General features: G+C 37.0%; 1 protein-coding gene across 1 annotated transcript in view; it reads right to left on the reverse strand.

Annotated features, from left to right (window-relative positions):
- Nucleotides 1–20,249, reverse strand: part of GREB1L (GREB1 like retinoic acid receptor coactivator) — a 261,369-nt gene that overhangs the window by 112,938 nt on the left and 128,182 nt on the right. Inside the window, exons 2-4 of the mRNA XM_032654275.1 lie at nt 19,921–20,028; nt 7,267–7,431; nt 6,862–7,059 (exon numbers count right to left, since the gene is read on the reverse strand). Of these exons, the coding sequence (XP_032510166.1) occupies nt 6,862–7,059; nt 7,267–7,423 (355 nt within the window). The 5' untranslated portion in view covers nt 7,424–7,431; nt 19,921–20,028. The remainder of the gene's footprint in view (nt 1–6,861; nt 7,060–7,266; nt 7,432–19,920; nt 20,029–20,249) is intronic.

Below are 20,249 nucleotides of genomic sequence, written 5' to 3' on the forward strand. Positions count from 1 at the left end.
TTATCACTATCTCTTTTTCATATATGGAGAAAATGAGGCTCAGAAAGGTGAGAGTATTTGTCCAAGGTTACAGAATGAGTCCCATAATGTCCAGTGATGTAAGACATGGAAACTTTGCTATATAAGAACAGGTAAAAAGCTTATTATTCAACTTGGCCAAAAAAAGCACTTAAGAATAGTTATAATCCAGAGCTAAAACCTGGAGGGGTGAACACAGACTTTTTCATGAAATTCTGAAATACTAAATCTAGGGGCATTTTAAAGTCTTAAAAGGAGCATTAATTTTTTTAATCAAAGGAATTATTAATTTGTGTAGAGACAGTAAACCTAGAAACATATCTCCCCTAGGAGGTAGCACCTTTATTATGACTTTCTCCAAAAGGCAAAACATAAAATACCCTCCCAAATGGTGTAGAAAATTCAATGATGAGAGGTTTATGATTACCTATTGATGGAAACAGGATGCTTGAGGAGCTTTCTCTGTCACTAAGTAGTAGTACTACAACCTTTCTAAACTTTCAGTCATTCCATAATAGAAAGAATAGACAAGTCTGTACCAATCTGTACCAAGTTGCAAATTATCACAAGCTTTTTAGAACATCAGAGCTATATGGAACCTCAAGGTCATCTGATAACAGGATTTTCCAACAAGTAGTTATCAAAATCCCAGCGATTCATAAAGGTATTCCATGATACTTGGGAACTATAAGTGAAACTAAAATAGATAACATTACCAATTTCTGAAAACTAATAAAATAATTATTCTAATATCCTACTTTCACTTTATCATTATTATTATTTTTAATATATTTATTTATTTATTTTTGGCTGCATTGGGTCTTAGTTGCTGTGTGTGGGCTTTCTCTAGTTTTGTCGAGTGGGGATTACTCTTTGTTGCAGTGCACAGGCTTCTCATTACGGTGGTTTCTCTTGTTGTGGAGCACGGGTTCTAGGGCACACGGGCTTCAGTAGTTGTGGTTCGCAGGCTCTAGAGCACAGGCTCAGTAGTTGTGGTGCACAGGCTTAGTTGCTCCGCGGCATGTGGGATCTTCCTGGACCAGGGCTCAAACCTGTGTCCCCTGCATTGGCAGGTGGATTGTAACCATTGCACCACCAGGGAAGTCCCTAATATCCACTTTTAAAACAGAATGTTCTAAGTGCTTTCCATGCTACACATGTAGAGGTAGTGGAAATCAGCTGAACGAACTCAGGACTCACTCAGCTGAACCCCATATCAACGTGTGGTTTTGATTATTACACATTTAAAAATTGATTTTATTATCAGTCACATGTATTGATGTGTTGCTTAATTTATATACCCATAATGGGCTGTTGGCTAATAATGGGAAGCTTAGGGAACACGGATTTGATGGACACAGTCATTTTATAAATGTACCTAACATGCTCTCTGCTAGATATGAAAGTTATATTCAACCCTAAACCCCACTCATCAAATTATAAAGTTACATAAAATGGGGCTTCCCTGGTGGTGCAGTGGTTGAGAGTCCGCCTGCCGATGCAGGGGACATGAGTTCGTGCCCCGGTCTGGGAAGATCCCACATGCCGCAGAGCGGCTGGGCCTGTGAGCCATTGCTGCTGAGCCTGCGCGTCCGGAGCCTCTGCTCCGCAACGGGAGAGGCCACAGCAGTGAGAGGCCCACGTACCGCAAAATATATATATATATATATATATATAATGCACCAATATGTTTCTGGGGCACCAAAAAAAAAAAAAGTAATGATAAGGTAAAATTTTAGTGATTATAATCCAATTTGGCTTTTCATGTAAGAGGGAAAAGGCTACCTCTTTCAGCAGCATGTTATTTGTAGAGAAATTCTGCAAACAAAAGCCTGAAACATTTTCATCACGTAGAGCAAAAATTATAAAAATAAATTAGTACATCCTTTTAATCCTAAAACATATAAACCCCAAAATTTGGGTATTAAAAGTAGATTTTGAAAAAAAAAAAAAAGTAGATTTTGACTCTTTTTTTGATACTGAGAAATATTTAAATACACTTGGCCCCCCTTCTCCACCCCCCCAAAAGTATAACATTTTATTTTTGAATTTGTCAACAAAACATGCTTTTCCTTACACAACCAATTTAAAGTAAATTAAACAGCAATGATTGAATGATAAAATGTAGGCAATATTTTCTCATGCATGAATAATATGAGTATATATATATTTTCAGAGTATATTAATATACTAATCTAAAATAAATATTTTCTACTTAAAATCTATTCTTTATCACATGCCATATAGTGACAGAATTCGTTTTTAAATTCCTAAGGGGTTCAAAAGATTATGTATTACTATAAGAGAGATTTGTGAGTCAAAGATTGGGTAACACTAATCTATCCCAATCTCTTTAGTATGTAAATGAGGAAGCTAGGGCCCATAAAGGTTAAGAAAACAGCCCAAGGTCAAATACCCAGCAACCCACCAAGTTGGGACCCAGGTCTCTTGACTCCAGGTTACAGTCTCCTTCGTCCTCATTAATATCGCTCTGACTCACAGAATGCTTCACCTTCCCTGGTCTGATGTAGGACCCTCTCCTATAGCTTCTTCCTTGCCTATCCTTGCTGAGTCTCATCACTCAACTTTCCAGGCTGAATCCTGGGGGGTACTTGACACAGTAGCCCCTGCCAGCCATGGGCTGTGTCAGCATCCACCTCTCTCACACCTGCTGATGAATCCTTAAAATTCATGGTTTTGCAAGTTCCAAAGGTGTCCCTTGATTAGAGAGTGACATTTCTGATGAGCTTTCTCAAAGCAATACATTGCAGCCAAAGGGAGATTAAGGGGGAAAAGTACAATTTCAGTTTTGGGCTAAACAGGGATAGAGTAGAGAAGACACAGTCAGTGTGGAAAATATCTGAAGAAAGCAGGATTTTCTCTGGAAGAAAGATGATTTCAGAGTGATTTCTGTGGTATAATGAAAACTACACAGTCCACTCAAATTAAGAAGCACAAAGGGGCTTCCCTGGTGGAGCAGTGGTTGAGAGTCTGCCTGCCGATGCAGGGGACACGGGTTCGTGCCCCGGACCGGGAAGATCCCACATGCCGCGGAGCGGCTAGGCCCGTGAGCTATGGCCGCTGAGCCTGCGCGTCCGCAGCCTGTGCTCCGCAATGGGAGAGGCCACAACAGTGAGAGGCCCGCATACCACAAAAAAAAGAAAAGAGGGCTTCCCTGGTGGCGCAGTGGTTGAGAGTCCGCCTGCCGATGCAGGGGACATGGGTTCGTGCCCTGGTCCGGGAAGATCCCACATGCCGCGGAGCGGCTGGGCCCGTGAGCCACGGCCGCTGAGCCTGCGCGTCTGGAGCCTGTGCTCCGCGACGGGAGAGGCCACAACAGTGAGAGGCCCGCGTACCGCAAAAAAAAAAAAAAAAGAAAAGAAGCACAAATCGCTTTCAGTGCTACAGCATTTGAAGGTTTTCCCATTTATGATATGAGGACACCTAGAGGTGAAAAGTAATAATTATTAATGACGATTCTAGGAGAAGAACGTTTTTCTCATAGAAGGAGGAAGCAAACCTCCTCTTAAAATTTTTTTTCAGAAAGTGCTTGTGACAATGAAAAGAGAAAATGTCCTATTTTATCCTAAAAAGAAAACCGTAATCATGGGAGCATATAAAAGGGGCACAGGAACCAACTGAACTTGCTACCAATGGCCAAAACTGGAAAAATTGGAGAAAAAAATAAAGTAGTATTGGATTATAACCCAAAACATAAAATAAATATTCATAAGTGTATAATGATATAAATAAATGACTATAAATTAATAAATGAGGGAGAAGAGACAAATTTCCATGCAGTAGAATTCCAAATAATGTATTAGATACTCTGCCCTCAAGATGTGGAGCATAACTCCGTATTCCTTAAGTGTGGGCTGAGTGCAGTGACTTTCTTCCACAGTATGGTAATGGGGGTGGGGTGGGGGGAGAGAGGAGATAACACTATCTCAGCCAGGTGATCAAGGTCAACATCAATAGTCATAAATCATGTTGATAGTACGTACCCTTGATATAGTATGATGAAAATGGCACTTTACCTCTGTGATCTTCCTCCCCCAAACCCATAACCCCAGTCTAATCAGGAGAAAAACATCAGACAAACTCCTATAGAAGGTCTGCTAGAATATACCTGACCTATAATCCTGAAAACTGTCAGGGTCAGCCAAAACGAGGGAAGTCTGAGAAACTGTCACAGCCAAGAGGAGCCTAAGGAGACATAACAACTAAATCTAATGTAGTATCCTAGATGGGATTCTGGAACAGAAAGAGGACATTAGGTAGAAACTAAAGAACACAAATAAACTATGGACTTTCATTATTACTAAAATTACTAGGAATGTGACATGCTAACAATAGGGCAAACTGTGGGGATATATAGCAACTGTAGTATTTTAGCAATTTTTCTGTAAATCTAAATCTGTTCTTAAAGTCTAACAAAGAACAGACTTGTGGTTGTCAAGGAACGGGGAGGGATGGATTGGGAGTATGGGGTTAGCAGATGCAAATTATACGTAGAATGGATAAACAACAAGGTCCTACTGTATAGCACAGGGAACTGTACTCAGTATCTTGTGATAAACCATAATGGAAAAGAATATATATGTGTGTGTGTGTGTATATATATATATATATATATATATGTATAACTGAATCACTTTGCTGTACAGCAGAAATTAACACATCATTATAAATAAACTACACTTAAATTTTTTTTAAAGTCCATTTTTAAAATGTCCTGTTTTACCTTCTTGCCTTCCAGTTAATCACCAGCACAAGCCACACAGGTGATTTAACTAAGAGGAAAGAGAACAGATGAGAAAGAAAAGGCAAGGCTGAGTCCGGGAACAGGGTCACGAAGAAATCAATCCAATGCCAGAAATGGTTGCAAAGTCAAGGAAAATTTCCTGAGTTCACTTTGTAGTTAGTTTGAGAATATGCTCACAAGGGTCTGGACTGTTTCCTCCAAACCTTTGTTCTTGTGATTCAGATCAGCTAATTATATACAAAATATATCATCAGGGATCCCCAGTTAAGAAAAATATATATTATGCAAAGAGCAATATTTAATTTAGTTTTTTAAAAAGATTGAAAATAAGCTCTGTGTGTCTCTAAAGAAGTAGCTAAAGAATCTATGAAATGTGATTATATTTCAAGACCTATAGGACCCAAATATCTGGTGTAGCAGGTAGTTCAATTTCCCCACTATTAGAAATATGTCAGAAAATTAATATAATAAATATTAAATCTCAATTAAAACCTAAGACAAAATAAGAAGTAACCTTATTACTCCTCTCTAGGGTAATTTTAAATTATATCTGAACTAATCCTGAAAGAAAGATAGGATCTTTCTTTTAAAGGCTACTGGAGGACCTGGGGAAAAGTACCCTAAATGTGTGTGGGGGGGTGTAAGCCTATTTACTGTAGTCAAGGAAAGAAAAGTACGTTATGGGGCACACAAATAATTTATTTGACAAACTTGCCCCTACTCTCAAACGCATTTTCTGGGAGTAATACTGACATGCTGCCTTAAAAGCAAGACTCTTGCAGCAAGCGATTTTAATTTTAAAGGGGAGCCATAGTACAGAGCCCTTCTTTGTAAACCTCATCTGCATTTCCTTAATAGCCAAGGTTTTCACTTCACAGAACCAGATTTTGCATTCTCCAATTATCTCCAGCTTGAAGGTTACAGAGTAATCTAAATGGGGGAGGGGAAAGTTTACTGAAACAGCTGTAAACACAAACTAATCAAAGCAGTATTTGGAGGCCTAAAATCTGGCGGCCCTTTACCCCTTTAGACGATCAACTGCCTCCCAGCAGGGTAGGAACCTACCAATAATTTACATAAGAAATTAGCAACCAGATTTTACATCTGAATGGCACCCCCAGAAGCCCATGGGGTGTTAAGTATCTGCTTATCTAAATTGCCTCTAAAAATAGCTTTACCTTCCTTTAAGTCTTAGGAGTCTTAGGTAAATAGAGGATTTCCCATGAAGAGGAGGTGGTATGCTGAAACAAATCCAGGCACTGTATTGCTCTATTTCACTGTCATTTTCATAAGGAAAAATTCAGGGCTGTTCTGCCTTTGAGAGAGAGGACTCTTTGAACTACCTTAGAATGAGCCAAGCTGGAAGAGCTATGGGCAAACTATAAACTATCAAATTATGAACTAATTAGAAATCAGGCTGGGATGGCCAGAAAACAGCACCGTATGCCACTAAATGGAGGTAAGTGAGTATAATTTAAGTTGTTACATCACCAAAACCATGAAATACTGAAAACATTTTATGTAGGATTTTCTTTTTAAAAGTGTGGTTAAAGCCTTGGTAGAAGAGGAAGTTGAAGATAAATAAAGTGGGATTATCAAAATATGTTCATTTTAATCTTCTAGAGGTAACAGTATACTGGATGAATTTTCAAAATATATGGAAAAGGTAAATATTAAAACACCTGATATCTCTGTAATTGTTTTGAGAGTGGAACAGAAAGACGTAGAAAGAGAGATCACTAAAAGTTTCTGAAAGAGTCACATTCTTGCAGGAAGCACCTGGAGCATTGAAAAAGTCCTGAGCTAGGTCTAGGCTTGCCTCTGCCACATACCATCTCAGAGAAGTCATTCAATTGCTGTGAATCTCAGTCTCTTCATCTACAAGATGGGGTGATAATGCTTGTCTTTCTTAATAGACACCTGCTATGAAATCACAGGCAATAATGTGAGTGAAAGCATAATCATTCCTCATTCCTTTCTGTAATTACTGGTTTCCAGCCTTGAGCACCCCATGCAGTGATTGGAAACTAGCCAGACAATATTAGAGGAATTGGAAAAAAAAAAAAAAGGCAACCCACCATCTGTAGTGCAAGACCCTTCAGGGGCAGGTTTTTGTGAATAGGGAATTGGTGGGCTATTTGAATCAGACATTTCTTCATCATCTTCGTCATCTTCCATTTCATTTACTGTTAGATTGTTAGAAAAATCCAGGCTTCCATTTTGAGTGTAGCGGTGTACCAAATCTTTATCCAGATCCTCCACCTTGGGTTTTACATCTGGGTAAGCAAATAAATCATAGCTAACTTAATAAAAATGCTTGTGGGAAAATAACCAAAAGAAAAATTCATAGTTCTGAAAAATATCTGAGGACAGGGAGACTGGCATTGACTAACATTTAACCCATTTATTTCAGATACCCCCAGATTTGGAGATCCCACTTCTATTAAAAGGAGTCTAGAAATGTGTGGGATTGAGAAACTTACCTGCAGATGAGAAAGGATGCTGGTCAGGGTCCAAGTAAAGCTGGGAAAAAATTGGTCGTGGTACCACACTACTACATCTGAGAGAGGCTTCTATGGAGTTGTGGAGAGCTTCTTCAAATCGAGCAGATTTCAGTTGCCCAGCATATGAATTCCCCATGGTCTACACTACCTCCCAAGGAAAAAGAGAAAGGAGAAAATTGATACAATTAGAGGACCATATGTCTGCAAAGTACACAGATAGCTGATATAAACTATACCCATATATCCTAAGATTGGAACTATATGAACTTTACCTATATTTCTTGAGACAACTTATCAATTTATCTGTTACACCACTTTTGCTTCTTGTCTTTAGAATCCAAAGGGGCTTTCAAAAAGCCCCTTTAAGGGATCTTGTATCTGAGGATCAAACCATAATAAGTGCTTTAAGTGACGGTTCTCCAACTAGTAAATCAAGATTGACCTGTCAGTCGTGAAGCTCAGCATGGTGACAATGGGGCCACACCTTCTTAAACTGGTGGGCTGCCAAAACCCCATAGGAACACTATCAGTGGTTTCAGAGTAAATATCAAATTACTTCTCTCTCTACTAAGATCTTACTACCCTAGGAGGGAAAAAGAGTCTTCTCTGGAAAAAAAATAAAAGCTTTATGATAATACATTTGACAAATTCCTGAAAGCAAGATTTGAGCCTTTTAAAATTCAAAGAACTTGTTCATGTATTATTAGTATTTATTTAAAAAACAATGTTATTTCTTTTGCTTAATTTGAATCACAGTCTTATTTGGGACCCTTTAGTAAAGTACAGAACAAGAAGTTTTGAAGCAATCGCCTTTATTTCTCATCACTAGTTACAAAAACTTCCATATATATCAATAATAACTAAATTTATTGGGTGCTAAATGTTGGCTATGCTAACGGTTGGTCTGAGGTCCCCAAGACGCTTTCTGGGTTCCATGAGGTCAAAACTCTTTTCAACCTATTATTAGGATATCATTTGCCTTTTTCATTCTCATTCTTTCATACGTTCACAGTGGAATTTTCCAGAGGCTATATGATGTGTGATATTGCAACAGATTGAATGCAGAAGCAGACAGACTACTCTTTTCACTAACTTTTTTTTTGGGAAATACAGTTATTTTTCATGTTATTTATGTTGCTATATAATGGGCTTATGGTTAATTTTTTAAATTAATAAATACTTTGAAATTTTCTTAATTCTAATAAATATAATATACATAAACAAAACTCAATCATTTTTAGGAGTATAAAGGGGTTATGAGATGAAAAGTCTGAGAACTGTTGGGCTAGACAGTATACCAAGCACTTCCCCAAAATTAATTTATTTAATCCTCAGTATTCTGAAGTAGGTATGACTTCTTCCCACTTCATAAATGAAAAAACTGAGGCTTGGAGAAGCCAAGTGACTTGCCCACTATCACCCCACTGGTAAAGGTCAGAACCAGGACTCAATATCTAGATGACAAATCTTGCACTCCTAGAGGATGGGCTCAACTTGGGTAAATCCCATTTCAAGAAACACAATTTTGAGAATATCTTAGCTCCACTTTCCCCATCAAGGAGAGGGGTAGATATTAAATTTCATCTGTATCTCCAACTCTGACTGACTCCCTGGAGGACTATTTGAGAGGACCCTGAGCATGCATCAGGCTCAGCAGGTAAAGGGAGCCAAGATCCAGTAGTGATGACCCATGAGCAGAGAAGGGCTGATGCATACCACATCTCAACCCTCCTCTCAGATTTCCTAGATCACACAAAGGAGCTCAATAGGAGATTTTGGTGGCCCTGAACTGCTTCTATATATAGCAAAGGAGGCTTCTTAACATGATTTCTGGTAGCAGTGAATAGTATACAGAGATTCCCATCAGAGGGTCTCAGTTTATCAAAGCTTTGTTGGAGATTCCTATGATTTGGAGGAAAAGCTGTAATCATATTTTGACAACCTTTCTCAAAGTAGGTAATAAGAAACCAAATGCCATGGATTTAAATTACTAGTTCCTCTTCACAAGAAAAAAACATTTTGTAACTATGTGAGGTGATGGATGTTAACTAAACTAATTGTAGTAATAATTTTGTAATATATACACATATCAAATAGTTATGTTGTACGCCTAAAACTAATACACGTTATATATAAGTTACATACCAGTAAAACTGGAAAAAATAAATTACTAGGTTCTTTCTTACAATAAGTACATACACAAAAGTATACATATAATACCCAATTCAAAGTTGTAAGTGGCAGAAAATCAACAAAGCCCGTCAAATGAAATTTTCCTGAAATACCAAGTTTTTGCCCAAGCTTCTAAAACCCCACCAGTACAACTATAAACATTTAATTTTTCTAAAGCAATTTATTTTTCAACAGAACCACGCATAATCAAAACAGGGTGCGGGTTGGAAGAGAAATATGCTGTGTCTCTAGTTTATGCATCTAAGTCAAAATTGAATAGCCATTTTACCTTTCTTCCTTGTTGAAGGGAGCAAAATACCAGGAACTAGCACTGTCAACCATGGGATTTTTTATTCGTGGAGAACAATGGAATAACTTCAAAGGTGGACCTTTAGCCTTTCTCCAGAGCACCAAATGCCTAGAAATCTTGCCTCTTCTTCATCTATTACCTGCTCAACAAATTATCTTCCTTTCATCATTGAAAACCTACATTCTCCAAGAGATCTTTTTAGTTGAATAAAGAAGTGCCCAATTATACATGGAAGATTGCTTGATCTCAATCCCTTCAATTTAAGCATAGTTTAAGGAGTAATGTGACAGCTACATCAAATGAATATTGTGCTGATTAAAATATTAAAGTAACATAAACATGGGTGATCCAGTTTCACCACCAGAAAACATACACATAATCCTACAAGAGCATAATCCTGAGCAATACTCAGATAAAGCCAACGGGAAGTACCCATGGAACAGCCTTGGGAGAGTAAAAAGAAGGGGCTGACTATTCTAGATGAAAACATAACTGAGCAGTTTTAAAAATGATAATGATAAGGTGAAGAATGACAGAACTGACCCCAAACTTTTTTGGTGCTGAGTATGGAGTTCTTCACTGACAGTTCAATGCTACCCACAGATGGGCAGAGTTCAAAGGAAAAAGCTTTTTTAGTGCAGTGTATTCTTAATATCATATGCTGTAATATTTAGGGTCACAGAAATCATTGGCCTTATCCACCTAGATTACCAGCCTTCCTTTCCTCTGAGTCTCAAACAGCCCCCAGGGCCTGCAATGACATAGCATCTTACTAAGAGTCAGCGTGAATAAATCTAACTTCAGGTCAGAAAATGGAGAAATACTTTTTAGAATCAGTTGTTAAATGAAATACAAAAAAAACAGACTTGTGAATTCTGTACATATGCAGATATTTTATGTCTCTGGCTGACATTAAGTTTGTGAGACTGCAGTGTATTGCTTTTCCATGTTTTCTTTTATTACTGTGAAATTACACAGGGAAAACTATATTAAATGTTTTGTTACAGTACTACAGACCTCTGAGATGCAAATAGGCACTCTTGGGGTATTGAGGAAATCTCTAAGAAAGGGATGGTACCCAATATGAGCTCTTTCTGCACCACTAATTAATTGCTCAAAATACAAGTGGAATCAAGTACAAACCACCACGACACTGTGGTTTGGTGCCTCTCTGCTCTAGCCTTTTTCTCTTCTCTACAGAAAGATAGACAAAAGAAGGGCGGAGTAGAACAGGCAGCTTCTATCACTGGTGGCTTTAGGAATAGGGACTGGAGCCGTAAGGAAAAGAGTAGCTTTGGAAACAGGTGCCTGCTAACGCCTCCATCACCTCTCCTCAACTCTTTTTCTGCTGAAAATGGAAAGGAGAAGCAATACACACTGCAAGAAGCTACAACATGATCAGTAATGTTTTTATTCCCTTTTTGTCAGTGGTTTCATGGTTAATAATTGCTGTATTATTAATGCAGTAACTACTTTTATAGTAGTTATTAAGTACACAGGAAACAAGGAGAAAATGTTCCTTTAACCTAACTCTCCAAAGGCTTTTTTAAAGCATCAGATCAGATTTCAGAATATGTACATATATATATTCTGATTTTTCAAATGTTCAGTTATATGTGAAGCACATATCACAGTGGTAGGCACCTAGCAGGCAGATGATATAGCTGCTGCTGTCATTATTATTCTTACTAGTGATGGTCATAGTGGTGATGGTAGTAGCAGTAATTGTCATCATTGTTATTGTCAAGAAATGTGAAAGGAAACATTCTTTGTTGAACCATTATAATAATAGTAACATGGAGAACTTACTAACTGCCAGGAAAATACTGTTACTGCCCCCATTTTTAGGAGAACCGAGGCCTAGAGAAGTTAAGGAACTTGCCCAAGGTCATACTATGAGAAAAGGCCAAGAGACAGGAGTGGACTCTAATCAGTTTGTCTACAGCAACAGCTGTCTTAGGCTATCTAATCATGTATGCCATTCAGTTGTTAAAACACCTACAATAATGACCCAACTGGGAAATGGATACTCCATAAAGTACTCCTAAATTGGCAAGCCAAGCCAAGCCAAAATAAATTAATTAATTAATTAAAATCAAGGAAGAAGATTTTTGTTTGCTGATTTGTCCTTGTCTACATATATCATGGCTGCAAGACAAGGCTGAAAAGGGAGTTTGAACGTAGGATATGGGATGAATAGACACAAAACCAAGCAACTATTTAAAAAATTGAAACAAAATAAAAACACCACCTCTCTCTTCAATTAAAAAAACCCAAACCTCACTTTAAATGTTAGATGAGAGGTAAAAATGAACAAAGAGTAAATTACTTCACAAAGAATAACTAAATTGCCCCTCCATATCTTCAGGGATTTGGTTATAGGACCCTGGTGGGTACCAAAATCGGCAGATGCTCGAGTCCCATATATTAAAAGGATAGTACACTCGGCCCTCCGAATAGGCAGGTTGATCGAATCTGTGGATGCAGAACCCTTGGATACAGAGGGCTGGCTGTGCACACATACAGGAGAGGAAGCACAGGCCTGCCCCTAGACTCCAAAGCATCAGATCATTTGGCATCATGTCCCCTGACTTTGGGAATTCTCTTGCTGATACCCGTTTTTCCCCATTGTTTTCAACTTTAGAAGATGCAGTCATGTTTCATTAATCCATTATGTGGCAAATCTAGAAATCAAGAACATTCTTATCAACTCCCTAAAGTATTAGGCATGTTTACATAACTCTTCCTATCTTCCTCCAATCTTTCCCCTTTCTAAAAGAAATTTAATTTTTCTAGTGAAGACAAGAGAAAGTTCCCTAAAGAATGATAAAAAGAAATGAATTTGAGACTGTATCTTCCTTGTCTTTCTTCTCGCATCCGTGTAATAAGAAGTAGTAGATTTCAGATATTGCCCAATCTATTACTGTTAAAAAGTTAACACAATTTAATTTCAATTGCCCTCATTCATCCATGGTAGGACACAATTTAGGTAGGTAGAAGTCACAAGAAAAAGACTACAATATTGATAATATGATATGAATTTACTAGAAATTTCATAAATACATTTCTTCTTGTAAAGATAATATCAATGCAAGCAGAAAAACGTCTAGAAGTACATAAAATAAACTGTTAATATTTATCTATTGGGGTGGAGTTGTTTTTAACTGATCTTTCTATTTCCTTATTGGTATCTTCCAATTTTTAAAGTAGTGAACAATATTATAACAATAAATGAAAAGGAAAATATCATATAGCAACTGAGTTAATCCCAACTCTATGACTATCCCTGAACAAGTAGTTTTAAAAATAGACTTATTACTCAAAAAGACAGTAAGAACAATGGAATTTGCAATGTGCACACCCCCACCCTCTTCCTGGTACTTTAGGATTCCAGGGGAAATAAAATTCATTCCAGTGTTTAGACCAAGAAACTCCCATTAAGAGTTGGCATTTCTACTACTACCTTCTAGCATAAGACTCCAAAGCATTTTTTGCCAGTTATGATACACTTGTACTGACCCAACCACCTCCCTCAACAAGTTCTTTTGACCAAGTAAAAATATTTTCAAGGTACTGCACTTGGGCTATTAATAAAAGTTGACTTTTAATACCAACTCTCTGGAGAAGGTAAGCATTAATTTTTTTAAAAGTAGTTTTTAAAAGGTTTCATCACAGTTAGTGACTAGTAAGAAAAAGACGAACTCTGATTTTTTTTTTTTTTAAATCATGTACAGTTGGCCTTTGGTAGCAGCAGGTTTCTGCACCTAACCATGAAATCAGTCCTCAGTTGGTTAAATCCGAGGATGCAGAAGCCGGCAGATGCGGAGGACCAACTATTCTAGCCATTTTAAATAAGGGACTTGAGCATCCGTGGATTTTGGTGGATTTGGTGGATTCTGGAACAAATGCCCTGTTGATACCGAGGGAGGGCTGTAGGGTGTAAAAGAAAAAGAACTGAATCTAAGACACTAGGGTTGCCTGGTTTTAATAGCAAATTAGGTTATGGAGCAGGTAGATGGGAATATATAGTTTTTAGAAGGTTTCAAATTTGTAGTTCCAAGCTTTGTCTACTGAAAAGTCCCAGAAGCAATGACAATTCAATAAACAATAAGCACTTCCTAGTACTCTGTGGTTTCCTACTAGCATACTCACTGAAAAGAATCAAGTCTCCCTGAAGGCTCCAATTCCAGGTCTGGGGCAGGAAACACCACATTTGGAACTACATATTATGTGGTTGGTTGAATCCGTGGTTACCAAGGACTGACTATGGGAGCCGAGCATCTGTGGATTTTGGTATCTGCGGCAGGTCATGGAACCGACCCCCCCAGTGGATACTGTGGGACAACTGTACACACTATGATCCTTGAACATCTTGTGCCAGAAAGCAAAGGAGCTATCAGAGACTAATTGGTCATGTCAAAAGACATAGGAATCAACATGAAGGGTTCCCACGGGCCAAGGATGAGAGAAATTGAACATAAAAGAGAATAAATGCAATGGACTGAAGCACATTTAAAATATAAAAATGTGCAAATTAATTTTGCCTCTCAAGTAGAAAAGAGAACTCCTATTGGGAAAAAAAAAAAACCAAACAAAGCACCTGATTTCATGCTACTAAAAGGAAAAGGAAAGAGTGAAACATTTATCCTGCTCTTCCTATACTCTGAAGAATCCAAACAGCCCTGGTTCTTGAGAGTTTTTATTTTTTTGATGAAGAATTCCAATTAATGTAGAAAGAATGACAGAATTTTAAAATGATCACTTCACAGCCCTTAATGCAAAATTCATTTAGGCAATGAGCATAAGTGAAACCATTAGATAAAAGGTTGATGCGGAGGGGTCTGTCACCTCCTGAACCACTGATCAAGTTTAGCGTCACTAAAAGTGAGGCAATGAGACACCGTGTGCCTCCCCATGGGAGACAATATGAAGCACGCACACTACCTAGGATGTATTCCTGCCAAAGGGTGTAAGGAATGTAGTCAAACTCTAGAGCTAACTTCCATTTATAGGATGGAGGACCAAGTTAAATGAAACCAAGTGGAAACAAGCAGATTCAGAAAGAGGGACAGGTAGAGCAACTGATCCAGTTTCTGCAAGGAGACGAGGTTATCTAGTTTGTAGGTGATGGAACTAGAATTCGAATGTAGACTCAAAAGCCCAGGTTTTTATTTTCCCCCACTAAACCAAGCTATTTGAAATAGAAAAAAAGGTGAGAGTGAAAATGATACATTCTGTTTGTGTGTGTGTGTGTATGTGTGTGTAGTTGTCTTCGGTTTGATTTTTTTTTTAAGGCACAATTTATTGACTGTGCCAGGCATAGTACTAAATAGACAACTTCGTATAACTTGTCAGTGGTTTGTTATCTTTTTCTCTATAGATGTTGTCACCCACTTTCCAAAGTTTAACGATCATCCACCCAGGCAGGCAGCATTTATAGAAATCCCACTACTGAAGTGGTTAAGCACACAGGCTCTGGAGTCACATGACCTTAAGTCAAATCCTGCACCTACTACCCTGCATGATATTGGGCAAGTTACTTAATCTCTCATCTGTAAAATGGGGTGGTACAATCAACATCATAGGTTTTTGTGAGAATACATGAGAAGTTATACACATATAATATTTTTAGAATAGTGCCTGGTACAAAATAAATGTGCAGAAAATGTTAGAAGTAATATGTAGGGTTTTTTTTAAGCTTGTGCTACATCGAGGATACTAAGAAAAGTTGAGGCACCTCCTTGTATGTGTTGGGCACAGCAGTAGATTTGGGGGCATTGTTCTGGGAACAAATGACCAGCAATGTAAAAATTCCAAAAGCTGGTATTTGGTGGTATATACAATTCACTTATTAAGAAATTTTACAGTCATACATACAAATCATTATTGTCCCTTATAGCTATCAGATTCTTTGACTTCATATAAAAAAGTTACTTGTTATAGGCATTACTGCTTACATGTCCTTTCTCTGTCAAAAATATTCACTGATGAGAGTGATAATGTGTAACTACTAGAGCAAGAAATCAAACATGGCTCTTTTAAGTTCTCAAAGAGTCTATAATTCAAAATTAAAAACAAGCGTTTATTCACAGTTCTCTCTTTTGTGCTTTTTGCATTTTATTTATTCTTTTAAATTGATATTTGTTGCTCTTAATTAAAATTAGTTGGGTCTAGTATTTGACTCCCCCATTAAATTGCAATCACCTGGGGGAAAATATTGTGTTTACAGCTGGAGTTGAGTTTAAAAAAAAAAGAATACATTGAGCTTTTTTGTGTCTTATCCAATTATACATTAAACAGGTTTGAAGAGATACTATCTCTTCCCAAGCACATTCCAAAAAAAGCACAAAATTAATGATGCATTCAAAACAAAAGTGTTCTATTTCATTTTTATTCATCCTACTTGCTGAAAATCTTTAGAAAATGCAAACAGATTAAAACACAAAGTTTCCAACCTTTTTTAATAGTTCTGTACATTTAAATCTAGGTGACTTTCTTTTGACAGTTTCTGAGGCCAAAAGTATTTTAAGTACTGAAATAAAAACCTAGCCCTAGTAACTTTATTCTAAAATTAACTGTTTTTACCAATATACTTACAGATATGCAATACGTCTTAAATTGCCATAGAAATAATTAGTCATATATGAACTAATTTCATAATGATTATGTAAAAACTGTCAAAATTAAAAGATAAAGGACAATGCTATTTTTCCTTTGTGACAAGGAGTTACGTGTTACTACTGGAAATTTTACTTTCTTCCTTGAAATACCAGAAATTCTTCTGTAAAATAAACACATCTCATCAAGACTCTCTGGAACTAGTATAATTACCAGAGGCAATCGCTGTGTTAGATCAAAGAAGCAAAACAATAATAGGCAACGTGTGACCTCTACCATGTCACCAGAGACCAATTTTTCAACAGGGAGAAGAGTCAATAATCCAGAACAGAAAACATTAAATAACCAGAAATGCTTCCAAAGTGTGGCTTACCACATCCATCAAGGCTGCCACACTCAGAGTTAGGAGTCTCTACGGTTTCCAAGAGAACAAACTTCTGGGGATTTATCACAACAATCATTAAAATCTGCATAAAGCACCAGAGGCAAAAACCAATTTCCCAAATGCAGAGTAGAATTTCAAAAGATACTACAATGATTTTCCAAATTTCATAGGATGCTTTAACAAGTGTAAGGGGAAGAACACAGATGATTAAATATTTTGCATGTAACATTCACCTAATTTTTCTTATTTACCTATCCCCACTTAATTTTCCTAAGAAATTGTTTGGAAATCAGGCTATGAACATTAACCAGATAAATATAATTAGTAAGAACACATTAAAGACTTCTGCAGGTTTTTTGTTTTGTTTTCGTAATAATAAAACAAAACAGGGCTTTGGTTTCCTTTGTAATATATGTAGTTGACTAATAAGAATTATAAGGGTGCAAAGAGGGGTAAAGAAATTCCCACTCTCAGTAATTACAGTCAAATAGAAATACATTTAAAATTGACTTTTAAAAAGCACCACGAATAAAACTGTGCCTTGGAATCAGCAAAATCTGACTAATTTTCTTGGCTGCTACTGCTGTCTTCTTTCAAAATCAGATGTGAGTTAGGGACTGAACACACGTATCTGAATTATTTAACCTGCAAACACCTATTCAGCTAGTAATTCAGATAGTAAAAGAGGTGCTTAGCTTAAAAGGAAAAGCACTGGAAATTCAAAGCAACTGTGAACATTCTGGTCTTATAGGGATGTGTTACTCCTGCTGCCTTCAGCTTTCCACTTGGTCATCTGCTCCTGACTTTCCATCTTCTTATCTTATTAACATTGCTAATTGTATTTGTCAGTTTTGCCACAATTTCAGTGCTACTTAAACAGCTGTGGGTTTTCTTTAGGCAATTATCAGTCACTACACTTAGGTTTCTAAATTAGTTGCTGAAAGGCACTTTAACCTTGAAAAAAGACACAGAGCACACTGCATCATTAAGCCTTACATGTATGTACATGTGGCTTTAAAATGAATAATTATTTAAAAGGATTTAAAAAATCACACACACAAGTAATTCAAACTTATTGTAAAGTTATACATTAGCAAGAAAATGCTTAACAAAGCCTATTTTATACTACTCATCATTTTATCTTTTCCTCTTTACTATACATATTGTAATACACACATTCTATGTCTAGGTACATGTATATAGTATATAAACTGGGCCATCAAAATACTGCCAAATTCCTCTACCTTTTACTACCTATCTGCCAGGTGGCAACACCCTTCGAAAGTCTCCACAATCATATAAGTGGTATCTTGAAGTCACGGGCTGCATGGCAAAGAGTTCTTACCACATGCAGATTGCTCCACTTTCTCCATTTCCTTTCAAAGAGAAAATTATTTTTTCTATTTGTTTTTCTTATTCTCTATTCTTGACTCTGACATTGTTTTTCTTCTAACTACTACAAAATGCACAAGAAACACAGTCAGGGAGAAACCCAAGTTTTAAAGTTATTCATCAACTGATGCCCATTTCTATGAAATACAACTAAATTAAAAAAACAAAACTTCTGTAATCCAAAAATAAATGGCACATGAAGTGCCATGTATTCCCTTTGTATGTTAAAGTCAAAGAACTTTTTAGAGTTAAGTTTTGGAGTTTTTAAAGGTTTATAATATCCTGCTTTGGGGTCAGTCAACAGCTTGTTAGAATAATTTTAAAATTAATGTAAGCTCATTCCTTACCCACCTCCCCTCCCCACCCCAAGACAGGCCACTTTCTGCTCCAAGGAAAGAAAAAGGTGGTATTTCAACAGTGTAAAATTCTTCACTGAGAGACAAACATTAAAATGATAAACATTTTGGAAAGCAAAGTACACTTCAAACCCTAACTGTTCTTTCAGACCTATATTGACTCTTATAGTAGTTGCCAACATTTGGTAAGGATTATCCTTCCATTAGACAAAAGCAAGCATTCCTTAGATAAATCAGGAGTTTTTGCCATGAGACTCATAAAACCTTTTCACAACACAGATTTTCAAGAGAATCCTTTAAGGTTTTAGGAGGCTGCTCCTTTTACTCAGTAACAAAATACACCCCATGGTGTCTCACTGACCCCACTCAGCTGTCCTTTGACCTCTTCAATTGTTGAAGCCTAACTCCAGGGCCGGCAGAATTTGCCTCCCATATCAAAAAGGCAATGTTGCTTCCTCCTAGCACCTGGTGTAACAAAACGCAACAGTTCTCCCTCTCTCTGTCTCCTCTGCTCCTTCTCAGACCATTTTCCAGATGTTTCAGGCCCAAATGTTAAGCCAGTACTAGGTTTCAAGATCTGCGTGGTCACCATGAAGGAACAAACAGGGACCCGGCTAAAGTGGCAATGACCCTCTTGTTCTTTTTGGCCTCAAAAGGATACGATGGGTCATAAAAGAGGAAAAGATCTTTGGCCTCTTTTGGAAATGCCAGGCTATTGAAGCACGTTTTAACTTCCAAAAGGAGGGAGCCAGTCTTGGGTTATGCCCTGAACAGACAAGAGTTACCTAAACAGTATCCCTAAATTCTAAGCACACTTTTGATTTTCTTTGACATAGGAGGGAAAAAAGGACAGTATCACCTTTTTTTCTTTTCTAAATTAAAAGGCTTCCAAAAATAGAAAAAGAAAACTTTTATAAAATTTTTAAAACATACATCTCAGGATACTATTATATGATAAAAAGTTTAAATATATGTGGTCACTAGATATGGTTTGGGTTTTTCTGCAGAGGCCAATAATCTAGATGTCTCTCTTGTTAGACAACTTGAAAGATAAAACCACAATCAACAAAGAAGAATCGAGAACTGAACTCTTATTGTCTTAATTTAGGTATACAGGAAATATAACACAGAGGCTGTTGTAAGAAAAAAAACCTTAGAGCTGAGAAAGTGTTTTGTTTTGGGTGTTTTTTTTGTTTTTGTTTTTGTTTTCTGGTGGAGAGGATGGGGGAGGGGAGAGGAAAGCAGGGAGGAGAGGAAACAGAAGGAAAGGAGCTCTTAGAAATATCTGCTTCATCAGTTTAAGTACCAAAGACAGTAGCTTTATCTAAATTCTAAATATATTCCAAAAAATATTTGATCTTAAAAAAATTGGAAGGGGGCATATTATAATTGTACAATACCTTGGTTTATTTATTAACATTTTTGAATCACGTTCATGATTAAGTTGGGCTGTCAACACTTCAGGGAGCCTGTTGCCTAGATTTTACTTGTTTAAAGCTTTTTTGTACCTGCAAAAACATAAAAAATAATATATACGTAAAGACATGAGTTAATTTCCAAATGCATTATATTCCATAATACGGTAATTTAAATATTTACAATTCTACAAAAATTCCAATTAGAAATGGATTATCAAACTCTTACACAACTCCATATGTCATAAATGGCAAATACAGATATTCCTCCTTCTTTATATACTCAAAAAGAATTTCTTTTCTGAAGAGTTCCC

The sequence above is a fragment of the Phocoena sinus genome, chromosome 14 (assembly GCF_008692025.1).
Source record: "Phocoena sinus isolate mPhoSin1 chromosome 14, mPhoSin1.pri, whole genome shotgun sequence".
In the NCBI taxonomy this organism is placed as follows: Eukaryota; Metazoa; Chordata; class Mammalia; order Artiodactyla; family Phocoenidae; genus Phocoena; species Phocoena sinus.